Source organism: Morone saxatilis, unplaced genomic scaffold (assembly GCF_004916995.1).
Source record: "Morone saxatilis isolate NCDOM2014 unplaced genomic scaffold, NCSU_SB_2.0 Contig7, whole genome shotgun sequence".
Lineage (NCBI taxonomy): Eukaryota > Metazoa > Chordata > Actinopteri > Moronidae > Morone > Morone saxatilis.
The window spans coordinates 12341805-12365181 of NW_023340246.1; the positions used below are offsets into that span (position 1 = coordinate 12341805).

Genomic DNA, 23377 nt, shown 5'->3' on the forward strand with positions numbered 1-23377 from the left:
GTAAAACATTACAGTTCTGTAAATTTTGTGGTATTTAAATTTCAGTCATTAATTTGCTCATAAAATTAAAATCTTTATGGAAATTTGGAGACAAAAGCTGCCAAATGAAATGAATGCACCACTTTGTCACAATGCACTCAGAGTTTAGGTTGTTAAGGTTGTAACTAACTGTAATGGCCCTATTCTCTCCTTATCAAGGAGTCAATTTATGCTTTTATTTCCACCTTAATTACCTTAAAAGCTGGGATAACCTTATTCTACACTGATTGTACCATATGAACAGTATTCTTACTCTTAGTCGGATGGTATTAATGTGATTAATGGAATCGCCACTAGGATATATTATAAGGTTCTGTGGGTTTGAACAATGTTTAACTAACCAGCATGAGTTTATAATGCCACACCCTCCAGCAGGTCAGTGGGATACAAGGATAGGAGGTAAATGGTTACTAAATTGTTTACTACTTCTTTTATTGATCAGTTATCCCTCTATTTGGCAATAATGCAGTCGTTTGTTGCAGCTCTTTTCCAGAAGCAGTAGTCATGAGGTCAAATCAGTCAGAGGGATTTTTTCACAATCTGGCAACCCAAAAGTTGCTCTTAATAATGGATTATAACTGATTTATAAAGCTTGAGCAGATGATTGACTCACCATTAATACAGCCATTAGTTAAACACTTAATAGAGACTTCATTACTACTGTGTTCCTCTAAAATCTGACTCACATGTTAGCATGGTAATATTAGCATTTAGCTCACAGAGCCTTGGTCTGGTTGTAAGTTTATCCAACAAACACCACAAAGAGCCTCTTCTATACATTTACATCCCTTTTTTCAGCTTTAGAGCCATTATTATTATTATTATTTTTTACATACATTTAAAGGATACAGACAGCTGAAGGTTAGAGAGAGGGGATGACATGCAGAAAAGGGCCACAGGCTGGAACTGAACCCAGGCCACTGCGGTAAGGACTCAGTCTAAGTACATAGGGGACATGTTCTACCAGGTGAGCTACTGAGACGCTCTGAGATTTAGAGCCATTTAATAAAACTGGTGACAGTTATGTTCTTATTTTAAGCTAATTATCAATTTCTGACTTATAAAACCAAATAATATATATATCAAAGTAATAGGAAAAGCTAATTAAATAATGTACAGTGTTAACGCGACTAATAGTCGACTAACTATTTGAGACAAGCACCTAATGAGTGTATTGATGTCAAACAAACACAGATAGAATGAGAACAGACCTTTTACAGTGCATCTCTGTACAGAAATAGATCTGGAAGTCCTCTGCATTGTGAAGGACGTAGAGGAAGGCACTGCGCTCGTCAAACTTGGAGATGCTGAGGAGAAACAGTTCACATTTAGTTGGACAATAATCCCATGAGAGCAGATACGACCTAGAGAATGAATGAAGCCTTTCACTAGACATCACCCAATAAATCTCTGGTATTAAATAAAAGACTGTCACTTCATGTGGATGGTCATCAGAATATAAACCCCAGGTGATGTGACAAATGCAGTATGTACTCACAGACATAACAATAATACATCTTAGTGAGTGAGGATGCAGGATTATGAGTATGAGCTGCAGCACCAGTTATAGTTATTTTCTTGACAAATTCTGCATCTGGAACAAACACAGAACTTGTTGCCAAATTAAAGGATGCTGAATTCCTGCACCAAAGATGGAGAGAGCTTCGATTCAACAACTAAATGGAAACTTTTATCCGCTGCGATGAGCACTTGTCCAATACCTAGCCAGTGTGCCAAGGCCAGAGCTGCTGAGCCAGACAACAACACGACTGTATGTGTGGTCGTATTGTTGCTCGCATAGCTGCTTTTGTGTCCTGCTTGCTGTCTGCAGGCTGAGTGGGCACTGAGAATGAGTCGTTCCCTAGCAACATGTGAGCACAGCCCTTCACTTCTCCCTGATCTGACACCGAATTCCTTTGAGGACTGTGGAAAAGGAGGCACAGAGAAGACATCACAAAAACTGTCTATGGTAGACTGTCTGTGGTATTAATGGAGCACTCTGATACAGTCTGGCGCTGGGAGAGTCGAAGTGATAGTAATGTAATAAATAATACAATCTGTATGCTCTTAGGTCATTTACAACTGCACATTGCAAAAGCATTTAATAAAATACTTTGATGCATGCTCACATACCTCTGCACACATAACATGTTAGACCATAAAGTGAATCCTTCACATATTTATATTTATATTCAGACTGAAATATCTGAATAACTATCAGACTGGTTTGTACAGTCGTTTAGTGCCACAATAAGATCCAAATCACAGGGTGGAGTGTCCTCCTAGTTTCTATCCTATTTTTGTTGTTTGTTATGCTTTTGTTATAAGACAAAGTAGGACAAGTTTATGTTGACTTCCTCGCCAGGTCTCTCCTGAGAAAGAGATTTTAATCTTGATGAGACTTTTACCTTTTATTCAATAATAATAATGGAAAACCAACATAATGTAAGAAATGATTTGATTTCTATATCTCACTGTAGAGACATAGCGGAGCTAAACATTTTTCTTCCAAACCACTATCTGATGATAAATTTAAACTGATCACCCTCAAAAGACAGGTGTGAAATCATTGTTGTGACGTGTGTCATATAAAGACAGCAGACACTGACCTGACACCTCGTACTGATGTGGCGCTGAAGTTCCACTCATGAATCCCCTTGTGCTGCAGGATAGATCGAAACAAATATCATTACAGCTTCTGGGAATACACCACACTGACTGATCACAGCAGATTGATAGTAGTAGCATTACACAACATGTGCTGATTGACCTTACAGTAATAAAAAGACATTAGTGGTTTTTATTACACTGGCTATAGCACATGAATTAAATAAAGTCAGTGTAGCTGATGCAGTAGGTTTACTAGGATCAATTTCTGGTGAGCAACCACTTTTATTTATGTGCCACCGTGTAGGGAAGCAATAATGTTCAACAGTATGAGAAAAATAATCAATGAAGCAGAGGCAAAGAACTTCATGACAGGAAACAAGAGTAGATTATCACAGCATTGCATCTAACCCAAGATAAAAGAACAGGAAAACTGACATTAATCTTCCATCTGTTAACTTTTGTTGGCAAACATGATGAACACCTTTTAATTTAATCATTAGTTTATATAATGTAAAGCATTTCATGTTATGGTGACTTGCAGCACGACACAGAGCATGTTTGAGGTGTATGAATGTATGATTTTGTTTGAATTCATGACTAGCCAATCAGAAACAAGCCTGTTCTGTGGCTGTGGTGTGATGATCACACACCAGTTTCACTTCCTATCAGACAAGTTGAGCAGTCGTTGTTTACTAACAGCCTTTGTATCATATTTCATGCATAATTATCTTACATCTTAACAAAAACACAAGCACAAAACTTAACTGCAAATCATTTTAGACTCTTTCTCACTTCTACTGTATAGCTCAGAATAATGTACGCCAACATGCTAGCATGGAGAAAGCCATCTTCCCATACTTGGAATTGAGCTCCAAGCTGTAATAGCTATATATAAGTAGAAATCTCCCAAACATACTATGTTTCTCTAAGACCCACCCAATAATATTATACAGCAATTGCCTTATGCAAATTCAAAAAGGTAGTGCAGGTATTTCAAACAACAGAAAGTGAGGATAGATGTTTCTCGAGGTAATCCATGTTTAAGTGTTTCATGTTAGATTCAGGAACAGATTATTACTGGTAAGAAATTGTCAATTTAGTGCAAATGATTTTTGGAATTTGGAGCAATTAAACAAACGGTAAGAAAAAAGTAGCTGGAAGAGATACAGGACAGACACCCACCTTGTCATCAGGAGCAACATGCCAGATAGACACCGTGTTGTCATCCACGTCTTTATTGATGGACAAATATGAAGGCTGGTACACTTTAGTGGGCTCTAATATCAACACCTAGAGAAGAGATGAATGTAAAATTATACTTTGTCCTTTATTTAAGCAATGAAAGTTTGCTGAGCATCTTTTTCTTTTGATTCAACATATTAAACATATTGACCCGGAGGTGCATCACTTTGGGTTAACTGGTTCCTTGGCTGGAGTCACTTACTGGAAATCGGACAGAGGAGACGTCTTTCTTGGTGGCCTCCACCAGAAAGTCCATCCAGAAGTCCACAAGCTCCTGCTTGGGGGCCGGCTGCTCCACGCCGGGTTTCTTAAACTGTTGGTAGATCAAAATGGTCTCCACCAGCGAGCGCAGATACCTGGAACCAACCAGAGATAAATATAAAAGAATAAACATTTACCAGCTGTGCCCTGAAAAATCTGAAACCCAATCTTTATTTAACCAAATGTCACAACTACAGGAAATGTTATTGGCATCCCATTGCTCGTAATAAAATCATATGTTATTATACACAAAATAACTTACTGGCAAAAAATGTGCATGTGTATTATATTGTTTTCAACCCATGAGCATAGATCAAGAAAGATCACAGAAACAAACAACACCATGTGATTGTGTTTCCATGCTGGGGCTCATTTTTCTTTGTGACATTAATGGAAACTTAAAGAGTTTTCACAGCACTAACACAAATAAAGAACAGCAGGGTCTTAAGCACAACAAAAAACAAGCTGCAGTTTACTGTACCCCTCCACATGTTGCACATCTGACACAGTCTCATAAAGTCTTGAGGAATGGATATAGACTGATTTTATGTATTGCAAATAGTTAGAACTTTGTTCCTCCACTGTGAAAGGATTATGTGAGAATGTGAGAAGTTATTTTCATATGATTAAAGGATAATAATTGGCCTTATTTTCCTGTTTTGCCATTAAAAACACAATACCTTTACCCTCGCAGGTTAGGTTAAAGTTTTTGTTTAGGAAAGGTTTTGGTCATGTCTAAACAGGAAAAAATTCCACTGAAACAAAAAAGGTCAAACTGTTTTTCATGGTAGTAATCATGTTGGCAAAATTAGGGAAGAGCTGGAGGTAATTTTAACAGTTTATCCTCTCACTAATCTCTGCACGCCTATAATGTCAAACTGCTTGTTTCTAGTTGTGACTCCTGAGCAAATTATTTGCACTGTAATACAATTCAAACTCCTCACAAAGTGTCACAACACCTGGCTGGTATATTTATCAAATCCATGTAAAGACAGAGGTGCTTTTCAAATGAGCAACGTGAGTTTCCTTGTAATATTTTTTTTCTACAAAGCGAAACACACCAAATGCTTGCACAATGGTCACAGATGGCCACTGTGGTTTCAAGGGAAAGCAGAGTCACACACTTGCTGATGGATGCGGTCTAAACTGTGTTTTTGCGGCACGCTAATCTGAGAACGGCTTATCAGTGTTCTCACCAGACGGGGGCTTTAAGTTTGAAGAGTTTCTCAGAGGCTTGGATGACCCTGGTGTTGTCGCAGGCCAGGATGCTGGCGCCCAGGAAGAAGCCCACATCCCAGTAGCTCTGAAGCTTATCCAGGCTGCCTTTTTTCCCCAACAGGCTGCTCAGCTTCACTCCTGGAAAGCAACAAAGAGTTAACTTTCCCCTCCCAAACTGAGATTTTAAGCAGACAAGACAGTTGAGGAAAGACTGTAGCAGGAAAAGGCAAAAAAATGTGCCACAACTTGCAGCACAGTGATCTAACTACATGATTTGTCATTGTATTCTGCAAGAATTTAAAGGTAATTGTGATAGCGTTCTTGGCTGCTGGTGAGGGAAGCTGCCGCTACTTGTCCTGCTGCAGTAACCAGCCATTTGGAGAGGCAGGAGGGGGTCGTAGGGATAAGTGTCAGGGTAAGCAGGGTCTACAGGGACAGAGGGTGGGGCTAATTTAAGGAACTGCAGGCTGATTCCCAGGACTGCTTTTTCTGCCTTCCACATTCCTGAGCTCCTCTGAGCCTCAGATTTCAGGTCAAAAGCAGAAGATTGGGAACAAGGGCTTAACAGCATGCTTGCTTGCAACAGGAGGGAATGTTGCCATGTATAATGTATAATGTAGATTTTTCTTTTTTAAAGCAGCTATAATCAATAATTTTATAACACAGTGGATCAAACAACTACTGCATGTGTAATGTGACAGGTGCTGAGTGCTTGTAATGATCAATCCACAGAGCATTATGCAGTTCCCCTGAGCTCTGTGGAGCTATATAGCTTCTTTCAGCTTATTGTTCACTCATTGCTCTCATAGCGTTGTTAATGGCTTATGGTTAATAGCTGTTTTCAGCAAAAAACAATTCAATGCTACATTTCCCAGTAGCCGACAGACACAGTGAGCAACTAGCTAGTGAACATTTTAGAGCTATTAGCTACTTAAAGAGGCACATATTTCCCTTGTGGGATGAGGACAACATTGGCATATCATCACTGATTAAAGCTGAAAAGGCGGACCAGTTAAGAAACTGTTGTCTATTTTTACATCCAGCAGGCACAAAGCAGCAATATCATTCATTTGGAGTCGTGTTTCTGGTCACTTGATGAATCCAGGTCCAACATTCACTTTCCTTTTAGCTCTGTTTTGGTCTCTAGGAACTCATTAGCTGGCTCTTTAACAGCTAAAGGTTTCACTGTGTTCACAAGCTAGTTGCTTCCGCCGTTCGGTGCTGAACAGGTACCATACAGTAGGATTTTAGTTAAACAAAAACAATGAGCTGAAAGACGCTAAAACACTCTGTAGACCTGAGAGGAACTTCAAAGTCAGGTGATAATTCACTTTGGGTTTGTTAATATAAGTGACGCCTTTAACGTTAGACACAATCATTTTTAAATTAAACTACTAATAAGAGCAGATGTATCCTTCATATTTCCATGTATGGATGCAAATAATAAAATATAATAAAAGATTTCCTTTAGTACAGTTTTTTTCCCTGGACAGACCATATCTAACAACGCAAGGACATTCTAGCTTCCACTTACCGACTTTGCGAAGCTCAAAGGATGTGTCAAACTGGTGTCCGGATGCCAGGAGTAAAACAGCATAGTTGATACCAGAGTGTAGTGTAGGCTCTGACTCAAACCCCTTTTTAAACCTGCAAGAAAAAGAAAAAAAAAATATTCCAATAAACACTTTCCTTGCGTCATTTCAAATCCCAAGCATCTCTGAGATAATGGATGGCTTCACGGGGGTCCCCCGGCTTCCTGAGACACTTCAAGTTAGAAAAAACAATTACAGCCATATTGAGTTGGGACCACAGAACGCCAAACCGCAACTGTGAGCACCCTCGCAAAACAAGAAATTTCATTTATTTAATGAGCAATCTGTTGTGTGCTGAAGGAAGGGGTGTGAATGTTATTAGGGGCCTCTGCCAAGTTGTGACATGGAACTGAAAATAATAGGCAGATGGGAGCTCGATAATGCAAGCGGCATATTCAATCGACAAAGATATGAGGTCTTAAGAGCTATTTCCAGAAGAAGGCAATCAGCAGCCTCTGTTATTAAGTCAACTTCCATCAGCTGTTGTTAGCCTCTATATGCTAACATGAGATACTCATAAGGGATAAATAACTATTACCAAGTAATACCCTGATTTGCCCCAGAACAGCCTTAATTCCTGGATTCAAGACTGGGATTCAACAAGGTGCTGGAAACCCTTTATAAACATCTCACTCTGTGCTGAATCACGAACATCAAACAGATCCTGCGGGACTTTTAGCAGCAAACTCTTTGAACATCCAGCTTTATCACCCAAAGGTCTGTTCAAAGTTTGGTCATCGACTTGTAGATTGAAATACACCCCACTCTCACTTTCTTATGATATTTAGCAGGAAACTTTAATTAGAAGTAATTAATCTTTAGTGTGTTTAAGACACAATTCCTTAAGATTCATAGACTAAATGGGTCCAAGTCACATTTAGCCAAATTCCAATTAGATATTAAGTCCAGAATGATGTAAGCAAACTACAGATATCCTCTCACTCTGTTCTTGGTCTCTTGGTGAACAAATGTATGACAACTAATATTTACATTTTTATGGAGATTTATGAAAAACAGATTGAATGCTGGGACATTTTGAGACATGACATATTATTCTGTGAGCAGCTTCCGAAAATAAAAAATGCTCATCAAAGATTAATCTGTACTGAGTTTTTCAAAATCAGTCTCAATGTATAGAAATTAAACAATAACAACAGACATGCTTCAACCTTTGTGACACTAAAGAAAGCAGGTTTATTTTACAGAACTGAAAAAGGCCACAAACCTCTGCTCACATTCTGTGGCTGAGGGAAGTGATGCAGCACCTTAAATTAGAAAAGTTCAGGTGCTTGTTTGTTCCCTTGAAAAATCTAAGAAAATATGGCAGACCTTTGAATGACGCCTCCACTACGAAACTGTGTCCTCCCGTTTGTGTATAATTATGTTTTCATTTATATTAGTATGTTAAAAACAACAACAAACAGAGCTAAATGAGTAAAAAAAAAAAGAAATTACATGTAGGGGGGTCTATATTAGATTATACAAAACTTGACCTATTACTAATCACTTACTTAACTACATAAAATGTAAAACTCTTTAACCTTCACACACATTTTAGTGATTAAAGCTATTTAAAGAGGGAACAACAGATCGCCTTGGTAGCTGAGTGATTACAGCACATGGCCGCATGGTCGCAACAGTCGCCAACTCGACTCCAGTTGGTGACCTTTGTTGTGTGTCATACCCCTCTCTTGTCCCTGTTTCCTGTCTGCTTCACTGTCATTTTAACTCTTGAATTATCTCGTTATCTCGTTTTATCTCCGGTGGTGAAAGAAGTTTTCGGATCCTTTTCTTACGTAAAAAAGTACTAATACCACACTGTGAAAATAAAGCCCTACATTCAAAACCTTACTTACAGAAAAGGAAGGGAGTATAATCAGCAAAAATCATGCAGTAACATGGCCCCTGTCAGTTTGACTATGATGTTTTTGGATTAATATTACTGCATTAATGTGTATTGTGCATTTTACTGTTGTAGACATTTAAAGTCAAGCTGATTTTAACTACTGTAGAGACTTTTTGGGAGTTTAATCTACAGTGATGCATCATATTCTATAATATTATCATATGTTTGTGGTGTTTATGTCCTGTGAGTGCCACATATATAAAGTCGACTTTTTTCAGCTTTGTGGTGATGCATTTTCCAGCTAATCCAAGAGATTTAATAATAACTTAATATCCAATTTAATAATAACTTAATATCCATGAGAATAAAAGGAACATAATCCTTCAGTTTATCACTGGACAGGAAGGTTATGCATATTTTTAATCTGTAAAGTAACTAGTAACTAAAGATATCGGACAAAATGTAGTGGAATAAAAAGAACAGTATATCCCTCTGAGATATAGTGGAGGAACCTTTGAATGTTGTTCTCATGCTTTTGCACATTTGCTTTCAGGTGTAACAAGTCGTGCGGTGTTGCATGTCACCGCTGTAATGAGCTGTCATTTGCAGACTTGTGGCCCGCCTGTTTCCCTGAATGAAACTTATAATTCCCCTCACTTGACAAAGGTTTTTACCCTCCTTCATGATAACAGCTATTAAAGAGTCCTTTATTCATGGCACCATTTACAGTACACCCTTAATACTGTGGTGCCACCATCCAGAGAGTCACCTTAAAGGGATCTATCATGCATCATGCCCTTTGGAACATTTCTTATAACAATATTTATATGTGACTTAGTGTCTGGATGAACCAACTGTTCGCCTGAACAGAAATGTCACACACACACACACACACACACACACATACACACTCAAACACACTGACATCCTGCTGGGCTCTCTCACCAAAGTGCGCCGCTGTCTCTGCTCTTTGTGTCAGTGAAGTGAGACTCCAGGAACATGTCCTTATAGATCCGTCCCACCAGGCAGTAGATGTCCGAGGCTACCTGCTCATCGCCTTCTACCAGGGGCAACATTATGTCCAGAGCCTTCTGTCTGTCGCCCAGTAGGTTCCTCCTACACACACAATGTCAGAAAGAAGGTAAATTACAGTTCAGACATTTTTTTTTAACTGATTGAGATATTTTCCAGTAGCAATGACGCAAAAGCGAATCAGTTTTGAGCAGAATATCTATGCAGATGTGTGTCAGCGGAAAACTGCTGTGGGTATTTGTGACTATTAACACTTATTAAGTGTTAAGACATCACACCATCCTAATCTTAAAAGGGCACTCCGCCAATATCAACACTATATTAGTCATGTGGAGATAGTTGTATAGAGTCTTCTGGGGCTCTGGAGGGAGATGAAAAGACCTCATTGAGTTGCATTATGGGAAGTGTAGGATTGTGTTTTTGGAGCTTGACGTTCATTTTGGCCTCTGCAATGAACATTTAAGTTCCCCAAACCTATGGAACGGCTGAATCCTGGAGTACTCTCAAGTCCCTAAAGGTGACATTAGCTGCATTTACATCAGACCTTGTATATCCTATGATATATAATGAATGAGAATAATAAAAATTAAGAATTGGGGAGCTAGATTAAAGCTTTTACAGTCCATTAAAAGATTAAAAGAAGAAGGTCATGTAGCACTCACTTTTTTGTCTTAGATCTGGTTTTGTCTTGACAGCAAAATCTAATTTAATCTTATCTTTTGAGTCCTGATTCAGGACACTTTAATATGTGGTCCAATCAAATACCGGTCTGATTGAATTCATGTGACTTTTACGTGACTCTAGACTGACATTCTTCATGCAGGTCACTTCGGCACAGTGACCTGTTCACACTAGAATCTGATATCGTCCACATTTACAAAATAATGTGAACATTAAAGAATTCTTTTTTCTGATATTTCAATGTGGGAACGGGACACTTTAAAAGATAACTACCGATTCCTAAACCACTGGAGTACTTGTGTAAGCACATAATTGTGTGTATGTTTGTATGTGTGTGTGTAGCTAGGGAACAGCTGCACAGCTATTGTTGTGAGACAGTGATACCTGGCACATAGGAGGCCATGACTGACTTAGATTACTGAGGTTACTGGGTTCATTTAAAGAATGAGCACTTTTATTTAGTACTGTGAGCCTCTAACTTTACTGCAATGGATCATTCAGGCGCTGAAGGTTCTGTTGTAACTAACCTATAAGGAAATAATAGGAACTCAACAGTATAATGAGTAACCCACTCAAAAAGAAAACAGAGGGAGGAAGGAGTCTCTCACTGGGAAATTAACTGCGACCTCTTATGGTGGTAATTAATTGAATTATATAAATGTCTGTTCATGAAAGCTTCCTGTTCTGATCAGTCTAAATCAGAAAATAACAGAAACTAAAAGAACAGAAAAGTGTGTTTAAAAGCAATCAAGGTTGGACAATAAGCCAAAATCAATCAAATTACCTAAGTTAATTTACTCACAATTTTAATTCTGAGCACAATTTTCGATAAATAGAAGCTCTGATTCACACATATAATTAATTATAACCTCACTTGTCAGTTTATTGGGTACACTTAATTAACTAAGTCTAATACAGCAGCCTTGCATTAAGTTCAGCCTAATGAAGGCTAATGTTCCATTGTGTTGATTCAATTTTATGCCCATTTTGGAAGCTGTAGGTTTAGGTGTCGTTGACTCGTACTACATTAGTCTGAGAGGTGTTTCTAATGTTTAGTCTTCCCCATTCACATCAATGAGGGGACTATCAAATCACTTCTAAACACAAACAGCACACAGTGGACAACACAGGCGCTTATATGTTTATATAGGAAGGGTATATTTGGAGGACTTGTTGCACAAATCTTATGCACTGACAGTGACAATAAACAAACTAGAATACATCTAAATCATCAGAAAAAGGCAGAAGAGCCACACTATTGAACACTTTTTAAAATCACATGTGATGATCATGTTCTGATTTGCAGAAGCACCAAAGCAATGAAATTAAGTCAAACAAGAGTCACTTGAGCTGCATAATGCGCCACCCTTAGTGGCCACTATATATTATCAACTGTCAGATTTGATATATTAATCACTTAGGATAAAGAGACTATTAGTTAAGATAATTCTCACATTTTTACATTCTTGTCAACATACCTACATAACATATGGGTTATTAATATCAACAAATGCCCCTAATAACATCAGGAAAAAACAGTTTCCTTAATATTATGGCAATGTAGGCAGCAAAGTACTTCCTAACCTCTACTCCATGCTAATTTTTGTTTTGAGTTACTGAACGCGTCAAAACACAGTCTTAAGAAAGAAACGAGTTGCGAAGTTAAGTCTCACACAGGCACAATGTGTGATAGTCATGAAAAAAAAAAAAAGGAATCCTGATAAACATAACGCGATTCCTCTCCGGAGCGTGAAGGTTAAATAAAACATATGAGCTGACAGCTATTACCATGGAGACTGTCCAGAGGGAAGAGCGCTCAGGGAGACAAGACCTACTCTATTCTCATGCATGTCTTTATTCCTCTCTTTCTTCTCTCCAGAGAAGCTGATTGGTATTTGGATGGAGGAGATTCTTCCCTCGCTCCTGTCAGGCTCCCAGCAGCGAGCCGTGCGCAACGGGCAGCGTTTAACACACACATGCCGGACACTGCCCTGCAGCAGACAAGAGGCTGGAGCCAATTAGTCCACACACACACACACACACACACTTTAACCTTGCAGATTCATTTAAAAGCAGAGCACCTACTTCAGACCAATCATCGCCAATCAATTGAGCTCAGGTCTCAGTGGGAGGCTGCACGCTGCTGTGTAAGAACTCAGAGAGAAGAGTCAAGGTGATAATTTATACGACTGAACTTAAAGTGGAAATTTCATTCAACCTCAGAATAAAACAGATGTTTCTGCTTTATCACTGTATTGTGCTGCTTCTTACAACCTACAAACCAACATCTGACAGGTACGGCTTTTTGAAGACTGCAGTAATATCAGTAATTTTGCACTCGCACTTCAATATAGTCATTTCCACGGTTAAATGTCAAAGATGTTTTTTTTTTTTCAGGATGGAAGAGACAGCTGTTAAGACTGTTGGGGACTAAACTGTCCACTAATATGAAGTTCTCTTAGATAACGCTGTTGGTTTTCACCATGGCAACGGAGGTTATTATCAGGGCATCTAAGTGGGTCAGAGTTATGAGAGACCTCAGGGAGGGCAACACTTACAATACTGCAATAATGTTATAAGTAGTAGCAGTACTGATACATATATGTGTAGTATAGCACACTTTAGGGAAAATCAATTGAGTATTAATACCTACCACTTCATCACATTGATGCAAAAATTCTCCAAATTGCCCAAAATTACCCAGAAATATTAAAGGATATACAGTAGTTACCATAGTATAGATGGTATGGAAAGCTCTCAAGACGTTAATTGAATAATATCATCTCGGGGTATAATGTCAAAGTGCCCACTTGATATGCAGAATATATATTTTTCCCAATCAAAATGCTGCTTTAATTTAGATTATGTAACAAGTCAAGTCAAAAACCTGCACCCTAACCATCCAATTAATCTCATCAGAGGTGGCCAAAATTAAGATGGCCGCAACAGCACATCACATAACAGACACATGTAACAGCTATTGTAATTACAGTGGCTCATCCTACTTTGTTGAATAGGTAAGCCGACACAAAAGACCTCCCACAGCTGTTGGTCTGTACTCATGACGTCCTGTTCGAAACCTAAGGGAAGCACCTCACGATGACAGTGTCTGTCATTGACACTTATCGTATTAATTTGTCTCGCAAGATGTCCCAGTGCGCTGCCAAGAGCTCGCAAACACAATATCACATCCTGGTAATGGGCCAGAGAGTAACAGCAAACACACGGGTACCTTGGCACCCTGCAGAAACATTTTCCAATCGTTGCCAAATTAAAGAACAGCTTTATTGCTGTTCGAGGCAGTCGCACCACGAAAACCGCAGGAAGTTTACAAGAAAAGCAGCTGGTGAGAAACAGGCAGTTAAAACCTCCTACATCTGCCTTTCTATTGAGTAGCTCCACACATGCTACTAATGTCACTGCTGCTTGGGAGCTCCGTAACCTGAATCTGCTGCTGCTTGTAACTTCAAATTCTGTGATTTATTTTTTGAGTTTGAATAAAGTAAAATTTATATCATAATGTCTTCTTTGAGTCTGAATAAAGTAAAATTAATATCATAATGTTTTTACTGGACACATCGACGTTGATTGGTGCGACATATGTCAGAGTCAATCATTGTCCTTATGCTAAAGACAACAAGAGTGGCTGTGTTCAAATCATAATCTGTAATCCAAAGTGAGTTACCTGTAGAGCATATTTCAAACACTAAAGCAATTCAAAGTGCACTTTGCATAGTGTATGAATATATAATAGATAAAAAAACATAGAGATTAATACTACATCGGTAAAAATGTAGAAGTGGAAACTGGATAATGATTCAGGTTCAGTAAAAAGTGGTAAAAGTTTTTAAACTTGATTTAAAGTCGTGTTAAATGGTGAGTACATTATTATTATCCATTCAGTCCAGTAACATTTTAAAGACGTAACCACACGGATGAATCATTTTATCCCCATTCCAGTTATAGGAGGGATAAACTGGAAGTTATCTCAGCCGGTAGACATCTCTGGTTAGTCAGTAAACTTTTTTTCGGGTAATTTCTTTAGAGGAGGAAGGGGCTTTTTATGTTCATTCACCACAGAACAGAGCGCTGCTTCCAGTGCTGTATCCAACTCTCTTTATACATCCACGGTCACACCACATTGCTTCATATGTCAATATCAGTATTGCTGTGTCAAGAAGTTCGTCGCCATCTTACCGATTCAGTGCAAAGGCGTAGTGGAACTTCACATGGGGATGAGCCACGGGGTCAAAGGTCGGAAGCTTCTCCAGAGTCTCCACCAGCTTCACGATGGACTCATAATCCTAGATGATAAGTAAAGAACACACGTATGAGCTCCTGTTGCACTTTCACCCCGACCATCGCTAAACACTGTTGGACTGTCCTCCAAACATACACTCCAACTCATCAAGGTACCGAGCTGCTTTGGGGCCGGAGGGATTTTCCGATGTCCTTTTATTCATTCTGTCTGAGACTCAACTGTCTGCTTAACACCAAAAGCACTTCAATAATTGAGTGGCCCCTTCATCACATTTTTGTTGCTCCTACTTGCCTACATAGTCACTATACCCAAAGCATGTTGAATAATTCAGCACATCCTCAATGCTTGTTGTTCTAATGAATCATTCATGAGGCTGAGCGCTGCCTGTGGTGAGTGGGCGGATCTGGACGGTGAACGCCATCGCAATGCGGAGACTAAAGAGCGGAAAGAGCGGCAGATTTAAGACGAGCAGACCAAAAGCTTCGCCTAGAGCACTCTACAGGCGGTCTGCAATTGGCCTCTGTTTGAGAAAACGCGACTCGTAATGGGGACAGATTGATGCTGAGGCAGTGACCTCCAACTTGTACAGTAGGTTTATACAGTAGCTTCCTCTGTCAAGGTCAGGGACACAAACAGCACACACAGATCATCGGCACTTAGTTGGCAATTTGTTTGAACTTAAGAGGGGTATCAGTGGATGGCTGACTGTCTGATATACCGTCAGAGTTTATCCTAGAAACTTTTTGAGATGTTGAAAGGTGTTGCAGATGTCATTGTTGGCCTCCCAAAGCGAGATAAAGATATGAAATGTTGCTTTATAAAGCTGAACAGTTCAGTCAACTAGATTAATCAGCAATATTCTGGAAGTCTTTCAATATTTTTAGTAATATTTCAAACTGAAAACCCAAACCTTTACTGGTTACAGCTTCTCCAATGTAATGTAATGTAATTGCCTCCCTTTTTCAGTTTTATATCACTGACAATTTGAGATTTTGGGGTTTTGGACTGTTCATGAGACAAATAAAGACACACATCAAAGATATCACCTTGGACTTGGACAATGTGATGGGAATTTTTTACTATATTCTGTGAAAACAGATGAAGAATAAAAAAAAACATTACCAGATTAATCAGTAATGAAAACAATTAGCCTATTTACATTTGCTGGGACTTAGTTTAAGTTCAAGTAGGACTGTGCCCTTATTCTTATTCTTACTTCCTACTGTTTCAATCTATGTGCTATTCTCTGTGCAACCTTTCAATTATAAGATAAGAAGATAAGATCACTGTGATCTTCCTGCTGCTGTCTATCTCTGTGGAGGAAACTAAGAGGTAGCATTTGATAAAGAGGATGAGCAGTCTCTGTGGCGGCAGGAAGACCAAGGGATTGTTTTACAGCACAAAGGCAGGTTGCTTTATGGCACAGAACGAGAAGAGGGAACTTTTCTATCACTGTAAATTGATTTAAACTGATTTCTGGCGAATGACAGGTTGAAATGAGTAAAATCCACTTCAAGAGTTCCTGTTCTGTTCAGTAAAACAACAGGAAGCAACCTTGTTCATATACAGACATAATAGCACCAACACAATCAATGACATCTAACCAGCAAAAACCAATTAATTTGTTTAATTATCCTAAGACAGCACACTTAATTTGACAAATGACAACAATATGCTGATGTTTAAAGATGCTACTCGGAGCAGGTGTACCTGGATGTCCCTGTATGTCAGCAGCAGGTTGATGACGATGTCGACTGAAAGGCACTCCACGTTGTCCAGCCGCTGCTGGATGCGGTTCAGCTCAGCAGCCAGCTCCATGCCAGTGTACAACTCCCGAGCCTTTCGAATCTCATTCAGAATCGTCTCACGGAAATACTGGCTGTGAGACAAGAAAATACGTATGTTATTTTTTTTTATATTCAAGAACAAACAAAAATCCAATTAACATTGTAATCTATTTGTTTTTAGGTAGTTTAGTGTCTCGTAAGGCAATTCTGGATGACTGGAGACATTACTAATTTCCTAGCAATCATTCTCTAGCTAGACAAACTATTTCCACTTGTTTTAAATGAGTTGGAAGGAGAGGAAATATTTTATAAATGTTTGAATAAATATTGTATTGTACTTCCAGTAAACCTCACATTTAATGCTCTGAGGTCTTTTTTACTTATTCTTTTGATGATTTCTGATTGTTTTGGAGGAGAAACCTCTGTGGATAATTCCTGGTAAAAAAAAACAAAAACCCTGAACGATGAACACTGAAGGAATCCTAACTGGGAGAAGCTGACTGCAGTGATGGCAGTGGCGGTGAAGACTAAACTAAACTAATTGAAAACAGCATATAGTTTTAGTATTAGCATTAAAACTCAGAACTAACAATGAAAAAGATCAAAGGATCATGTACTGATGATCGCCTGCTGTGGATTATCGTCACTCCCCGCTCTCTTCGGTTCTGAACTTTGTGTATCCTTGCAAGGAGTGACAAGGTTAAAGCCTAAATGCCAAACAGTGACTCAGCAAATACGTTTTACGTTTACGTTTTTTTTATAAATCTGTTCCTTGTGAGTTAGCTGACTAGATTAAATTAAACCTCCCTCATATTGGCAACATTGACACAGACTGACATTCAGTTTTATTTAAAAGAGGCCAATGTCGGCCCAATAAAAGGCATCAGCATAAAGTAAAGACACCATTATAACAAAAAGGACAGTGTCAGTCCAGTACAGGTCTCAGCGCCATAGGTCATTATAAATAGCTATTATAAATAGTCATGCTCCTTCACACAATGTACAGAATGTATCCTAGTCAGATAACAGTGATGTCTGAGCTGAATGCTCTGCAGTGCTCACTCGTTATAACAAAAGCTTCATCAAAGTGCATGTTCTTTCTTTTCTGCCTGTAAAACCTGAGTCACTATTCTTGGAGCTGAGCTAGAACTAACTGGCTGCTGCATCGCCTGTTGGCAGGAAAGCCTAAAATATTACCCCAGCAACTGAGGCAGTGATAAATGTTTTTTTTTTCTTATGTGGATCACCACGCAAGTCAAAGTTGAGGGATTCACAACATAAAAATAATTATCGCAAGTAAAAATAGGAAGTGTGGGATAATGAAACAAAGGCCTGTTCTGCTGAGAAAGACAGACACAGTGCTGCTCAAACATGAACACCTGTGAGCTAAATTTTGCTCTACAGGAACTTGAAGAAATCATGCTATAATGGCTTCTTCCCTCATCTGTCATGTACCTGCCTACCTACCTAAATCAACAGACACCTCAGCTTGCTTTTTTACTATAAAAACACCATATTCTCTTCCTGTATTACCTTTATCATATATAACAAAACATTTAACATGTACAACGTGGCCCTGTAATTAGCAACAGTCATATTACATGGCCTTTGCAGGAACTTCTTGTTACCAGGAATAGCTTTAAATAGATTTTTTTTTCTGTTGCTTCCTCATCCTCAAACAAATTGCTTTGTCTCAGTGTTTTAGTACCTGAGAGGAAATAGCCTTTTCTATTTAACCCTACAAAGACAGAATTCAGCAGCTACATATTTGATCAAAAGTGAGTTTAGGAATCTGACTATAGGTTTCCGAGGGGCGATGTGAAGCTCAGTGTGGTCGACTCTGTCCGTCGCCATCTTGGAAGCCCTGACCCGGCTAATCCAAAAATAGGCAGAGACGTGGAGTGTGTGTGGAGCTGAGGCGAGTTGAATGAATCCTGGTTACTGAAAACAGCTGACTGTGACGGCACCCACCTATTACTCAAAGCAGCCATGCCCTTAATTTTGCATAACTTAAAAAAATGTACATAAAAATGTACCCCCTGTACAGTTGTCATGAAATTTGTTTATTGTACCAGGCTGTAAGCATGTTTATTTCTGCTGTAAACTTCGGCATTTTAATATGGGGAATTTATGTAGATTGATCACTTCTGTAGCCAGCTTCGTCCGCTAACTTAAATGGGGATTAAATGATGGAATCGTGTGGCCCTTGTAGATTTTCCAAATGTTATCGGACAGAATGGATCAGGTTTTGACTGCTTCTGTAGGTCCCTGCCATTGTCTTTAATATACTTACTGGGAGTTGGCCTGTGACACTTTGAGCAGCTGGACGAAGCGGTCGAGCAGCGGCATGCAGATGGGTCCCAGCAGCATCTCGAAGCTGGGCTGCATCAGCTCGGTCAGGCCCTTCATCAGGCTGCTTTCACAGCAGTACACCTTGTTGTGGGGCGTCACCATGTACGGGATGAAGGTGTAGTTGGCTGAGCATGTCTATTGATACAAGAGACACAGCGGAGTGGAGTTTTAGAGCTTTTAAGAATAAACAACTTTTAAGCCAACACTGACAAGAAAGTGCTGAAAGTTTGAGCATCTACAGTTCCTCGATGACTGGGTAACTCCCTCCTCATTCTGTGAGAGCACAAGTTGTACTATATACTAAATACATGCTAAAACCCCTCTGGTTTGACACATTTATATGATATATGTACAAACATTGAGACAGGGCAGTTTGCAGCTATGTGTATAATCTTCAGAGGTGGGAAGTAACGACTTCTATACCATATTTTCTACTCCTTACATTTTCAAAACAGGCTTGTTACTTCAGCTTTAATGCATTTGATTATTTTGTATTTTTTGCATCATTGTACGCCATCTCAACATCAAGACTGGTGCAAATCACGCATGGCAGACATAACATGTCGAAAATGACATAAAAGACGAAACAGACACCAGCTGGTAAAACTGTCCTTCAGAGAAACCAACCGAGTACTTCTGACTTTTCATTTTCACTTTTACTTTGAAGTTGAACCAGTATTTCTGCCACATCAGATAGTCGTGTTTTATATCTTCTTCTTCTTCTTGTTTTTAAACATGTGCATGTACAAATTACAACGCGCTATAACAATAAAAGACTAATGATATTCTATGAAGTTATTTAGAAGCAGATCTTTGAGGTTATAGTTCTCCTAATATTGGGCATATTGAGCTATTGTAAGTGCAATGTGTCATAAGAAGTTAAAAATATGCTTACAGTACAAGGTGTTCATTTACAGAAAAGTAAATACAAACCCTCATTAAACAATTACCTTATCTAAATTATGTAACAAACAGTTGTCACAACATATTTTATAGACACTGTACAGTAAAACATTACATTGTATTGGGAGGAAGCAGAGGAAGTCTGAGCTGTTTCCCCTATTTGAGACAGTTTCAGGTAATGACATGAAGTTAGCCTCTGATGTGTCTACACAGACGAGTGTTTTTTTTATGTGGCACTGTTTTGACTGTCTAAACAAGCAGCTGACAGAAAGACAGATGTGCATCAGCGGTGAGAGTCCCATTAGGAGCTGCTGTCTTACAACCACAAACACTTACAGCAGTGCATTTATACAGCCCTAGCCTACTTGTTCATGCAGACTGGTGCTCTTGAAAATCAAGCAGAAACAGAAGTCTTGCTGCTCACCTGCAGTGGGAAGCTGTACTCTGTTATTTGCTGCAGCTGTGGCATTCAGGAGTAATTTCATTTCATGTCTGTTTCAGTTTTAGCTGCAGTTGTGGCACTAAAAGTGTTCTTTATTTACTTAACTCTAATTCTATACATGTGTGTTTTTGTGTCTGGAGGTAGAGTTCTGTATTCTGTATGTGTATTCGCTTTTTAACTTAACATTATCCTCCAGCAGCGGTCGTGATGCTCCTGTTGCGGTGGCCCGCCACTGCTGAATAAACAAAGAGGAAACACGTGCGTGTGGTGTTTACAGACAGCACAGAGAGAAAGAGAGAGAGGCAGGAAATCCACTATTGACATTCTCAAGAAACAGCCGAGGTCTTTTCAAGGAGAGCTATTCCCAGAATGTCAGATGTGTGGTGAAACACAACATTAGAGCGTCTGAAGGCGGTTGGGCTGTTACCCAGCTGCATCCTGACGGCTTTAATATTCTATCATGGTTTCAGCTTTTCAGCAGCCTCTTTGAGAAAGCACACTGCTGCTGCTCATTCTGCCAAGAGAAAAAAAAAGGAAGTGAAAGGAAGGTGCAGCGTTGAAGCAATGAAAGCCATCCGCAAATAACTACTTCCTCCTGTGCAACAGTGGTTTATGACATCACCGGTTGCTGCAGTGGTGGTGCATGCCTTTCAAAAATAAACCTGTGACCCCCTGTTTTTCTGTAAGGTGCAACCAGTTAGCGAAATCCTGGCGCTATATTTAGCTCCGCTGTCTTTGTATGATTCATGCTGTCCTGGGGATCACATGACAGGTTTGTTTTTTACAGGTCGATGCATATTTAAGAGTGGCTGGAGGTCTGATGCTAACCTCCGCTATTAGCTTACAGGTAACAAGTGTCTCAGCTGCGAGTGAAACACATGTGACAGCACTGGCTCACGGATATTTGGTGAATGTGACTGAGAATGACTCAGTTATTAAGTGAGTGAGTCATCTGGTTTGTTGGCCTTGCTGATGGTCCATCTGTCCATTTGCAGGATAGTATTGAAGCTGCATGCCCACTCCCTCACCTTCACAAAGAGACACACAGAGCTGACCACAACTTAATGTTAGCCCTTCATTTTTATGCCCGTTCTGTCATTAACCCATTGAGGAAGTAGTCATAATGACTAATAACCCACCCATAATGCACCCAGGCCTGAAGCTTAATGCCAATGCAGATTTGAACCCAGTTAGTGGGTAGCTACAGTCAGTGAATTTACACCAACGCAGACGAAGCAATGTGCATGCAATTACAGTAATTGGATACACACCAACAGAGGCTAATCACCTGGATTTATGATGGGTAGTTAAATGCACTTTGTTAAATACAATGAACAACGCATGCTTTTGTAAAAGCGGAGGATAATCAGATACATTTACACCTGCAGAATACATTGTAAAACAGTGACTGTTGACTAAACCCCGCCCCCAAACAGTGACTGTTACTAACTACAGTAGTGACCTGGCGTTACTAACAATGCAAACAACACAGCACATCATTAATGACTGTAAATTTTTTTGATTACAGGTCACGTAAAAAGAAATCCTGCTCAGGACTCAAACGCCCCACTCCATGGAAACAAACATGCTATTATATACTGTATAGTTGAAAGTAACTTTAGTGCCTGTTTCTTGCTCGAGTGTGGGGAAATATAAACTCTTCTGCAACCACAGCCATGCTGGTTTGTTCTGTTTTACAAATCTTTCCTTTTTACTTGTCATGTGAGACACTTTGTATGTTTGCATCTGATACCATTTTAATATATTTTTTATCTTTAATAGTGTACTATAATACTACGTCTAGTTAGCTTCACCCTGCAACACAAGTACAATGAAGCTAATATTTTACGTATACGCGTATCACTAATTGGTGACGATGCTGACCTTTAGGCTGCGACCTTCAAGCAGTATATCATGCATGAAGCCATAATATGAATATTTAAGACTGTTATACAGGGTTTTTGTTTAAAACAAGTCAGCTAGAAACATTGAAACGTCAGCAGTAGACTCATGAAATCGATGTTTTATTACCTCACTAGGTACAGGAGACGACTGATTATTTCAGCCTGCATAATCGATCAATTAACTAAAGACGTTAACTTAAACTGAAGACATTAAATAAGAAATAAACAGTGTCTATATTTGATGTATGTTACTCACAAAAAATAAGAGGGCTGTATAGTTAATTGTAAAGTTTGAGCTTAAGTGTCATGCTTTTGTTGTTTTTATCTTTAAAAATTTTTTAAAATGTATATTAAACTGACAAGGTTTACTTACTGTGGGAATGAGGATGAAATTTGATTAAAAGTGATATTATTAATTAGCACAATACCCTTCAAATGGATGGAAAATGTAAAAAAAAAAAAAAAACAGATCAAAAACTCTACCGGTATAGTTAAGAGCAGATGCTCCAGAGAACAAAGACAGTGAGAGCATATAAGGGAGATCAGTGGGCTCACACTCTCACACGGTGGGTGATAATCAGCTCTCTTCACATGGTACGAGTCAGTGTTAGAGATCGGTACGTTTCATGCAGCACAGGGCCACTTTCTTCCACTCTGAAAAGCCACTTAGGAGGGCTAAGCCTTTCATCTCGCTCCTGAACATGAACTGCTCCCATGCTTCTGTCTTAATCACACTTTGTACTGAATAAGTTACCTAACAGAAAATAAATCAATGTGTAAAATGTATTCATCAAGCAAAAATGCAAGCAAACATTTGTTACTTTCAGCTTTTTCTGTTTTATATCACTGTAAATTAACTTATCTTTAGATTTTTACTGTTGGTTGGACAAAACAAGCTATTTGAAAACGTCACCTTGAGCTCTGGGAAACTGTGATATGTATTCTTCTAATTTCTAACATTTTATTACCATATTTTCATTGACAATAGTAGTAATTTAGGAACCCACTGTAACAGGCCTCATAGGTGGTTTATAATAAAAAACACTATCAACTTTGTCTTCTACACAGACATGGCCTCAAAATACTAAAACAAAGCACATTTCCAGCTAAAAACATAGTATACATTTATATAAATGTATATATTTACATCTAATATGTATCAGTAAGACATTAAATCAGTTTTAGATTTTATTAGGAAGGTGTGAGT

General features: G+C 38.9%; 1 protein-coding gene across 1 annotated transcript in view; it reads right to left on the bottom strand.

Moving 5' to 3' along the window:
- Positions 1-23377, bottom strand: part of map3k5 (mitogen-activated protein kinase kinase kinase 5) — a 66680-nt gene that overhangs the window by 22282 nt on the left and 21021 nt on the right. Inside the window, exons 4-13 of the mRNA XM_035678937.1 lie at positions 18863-19056; positions 16493-16661; positions 14719-14825; positions 9754-9924; positions 6905-7017; positions 5349-5508; positions 4094-4247; positions 3832-3939; positions 2649-2701; positions 1251-1346 (exon numbers count right to left, since the gene is read on the bottom strand). Coding sequence (XP_035534830.1) covers positions 1251-1346; positions 2649-2701; positions 3832-3939; positions 4094-4247; positions 5349-5508; positions 6905-7017; positions 9754-9924; positions 14719-14825; positions 16493-16661; positions 18863-19056 — 1325 coding nt within the window. The remainder of the gene's footprint in view (positions 1-1250; positions 1347-2648; positions 2702-3831; positions 3940-4093; positions 4248-5348; positions 5509-6904; positions 7018-9753; positions 9925-14718; positions 14826-16492; positions 16662-18862; positions 19057-23377) is intronic.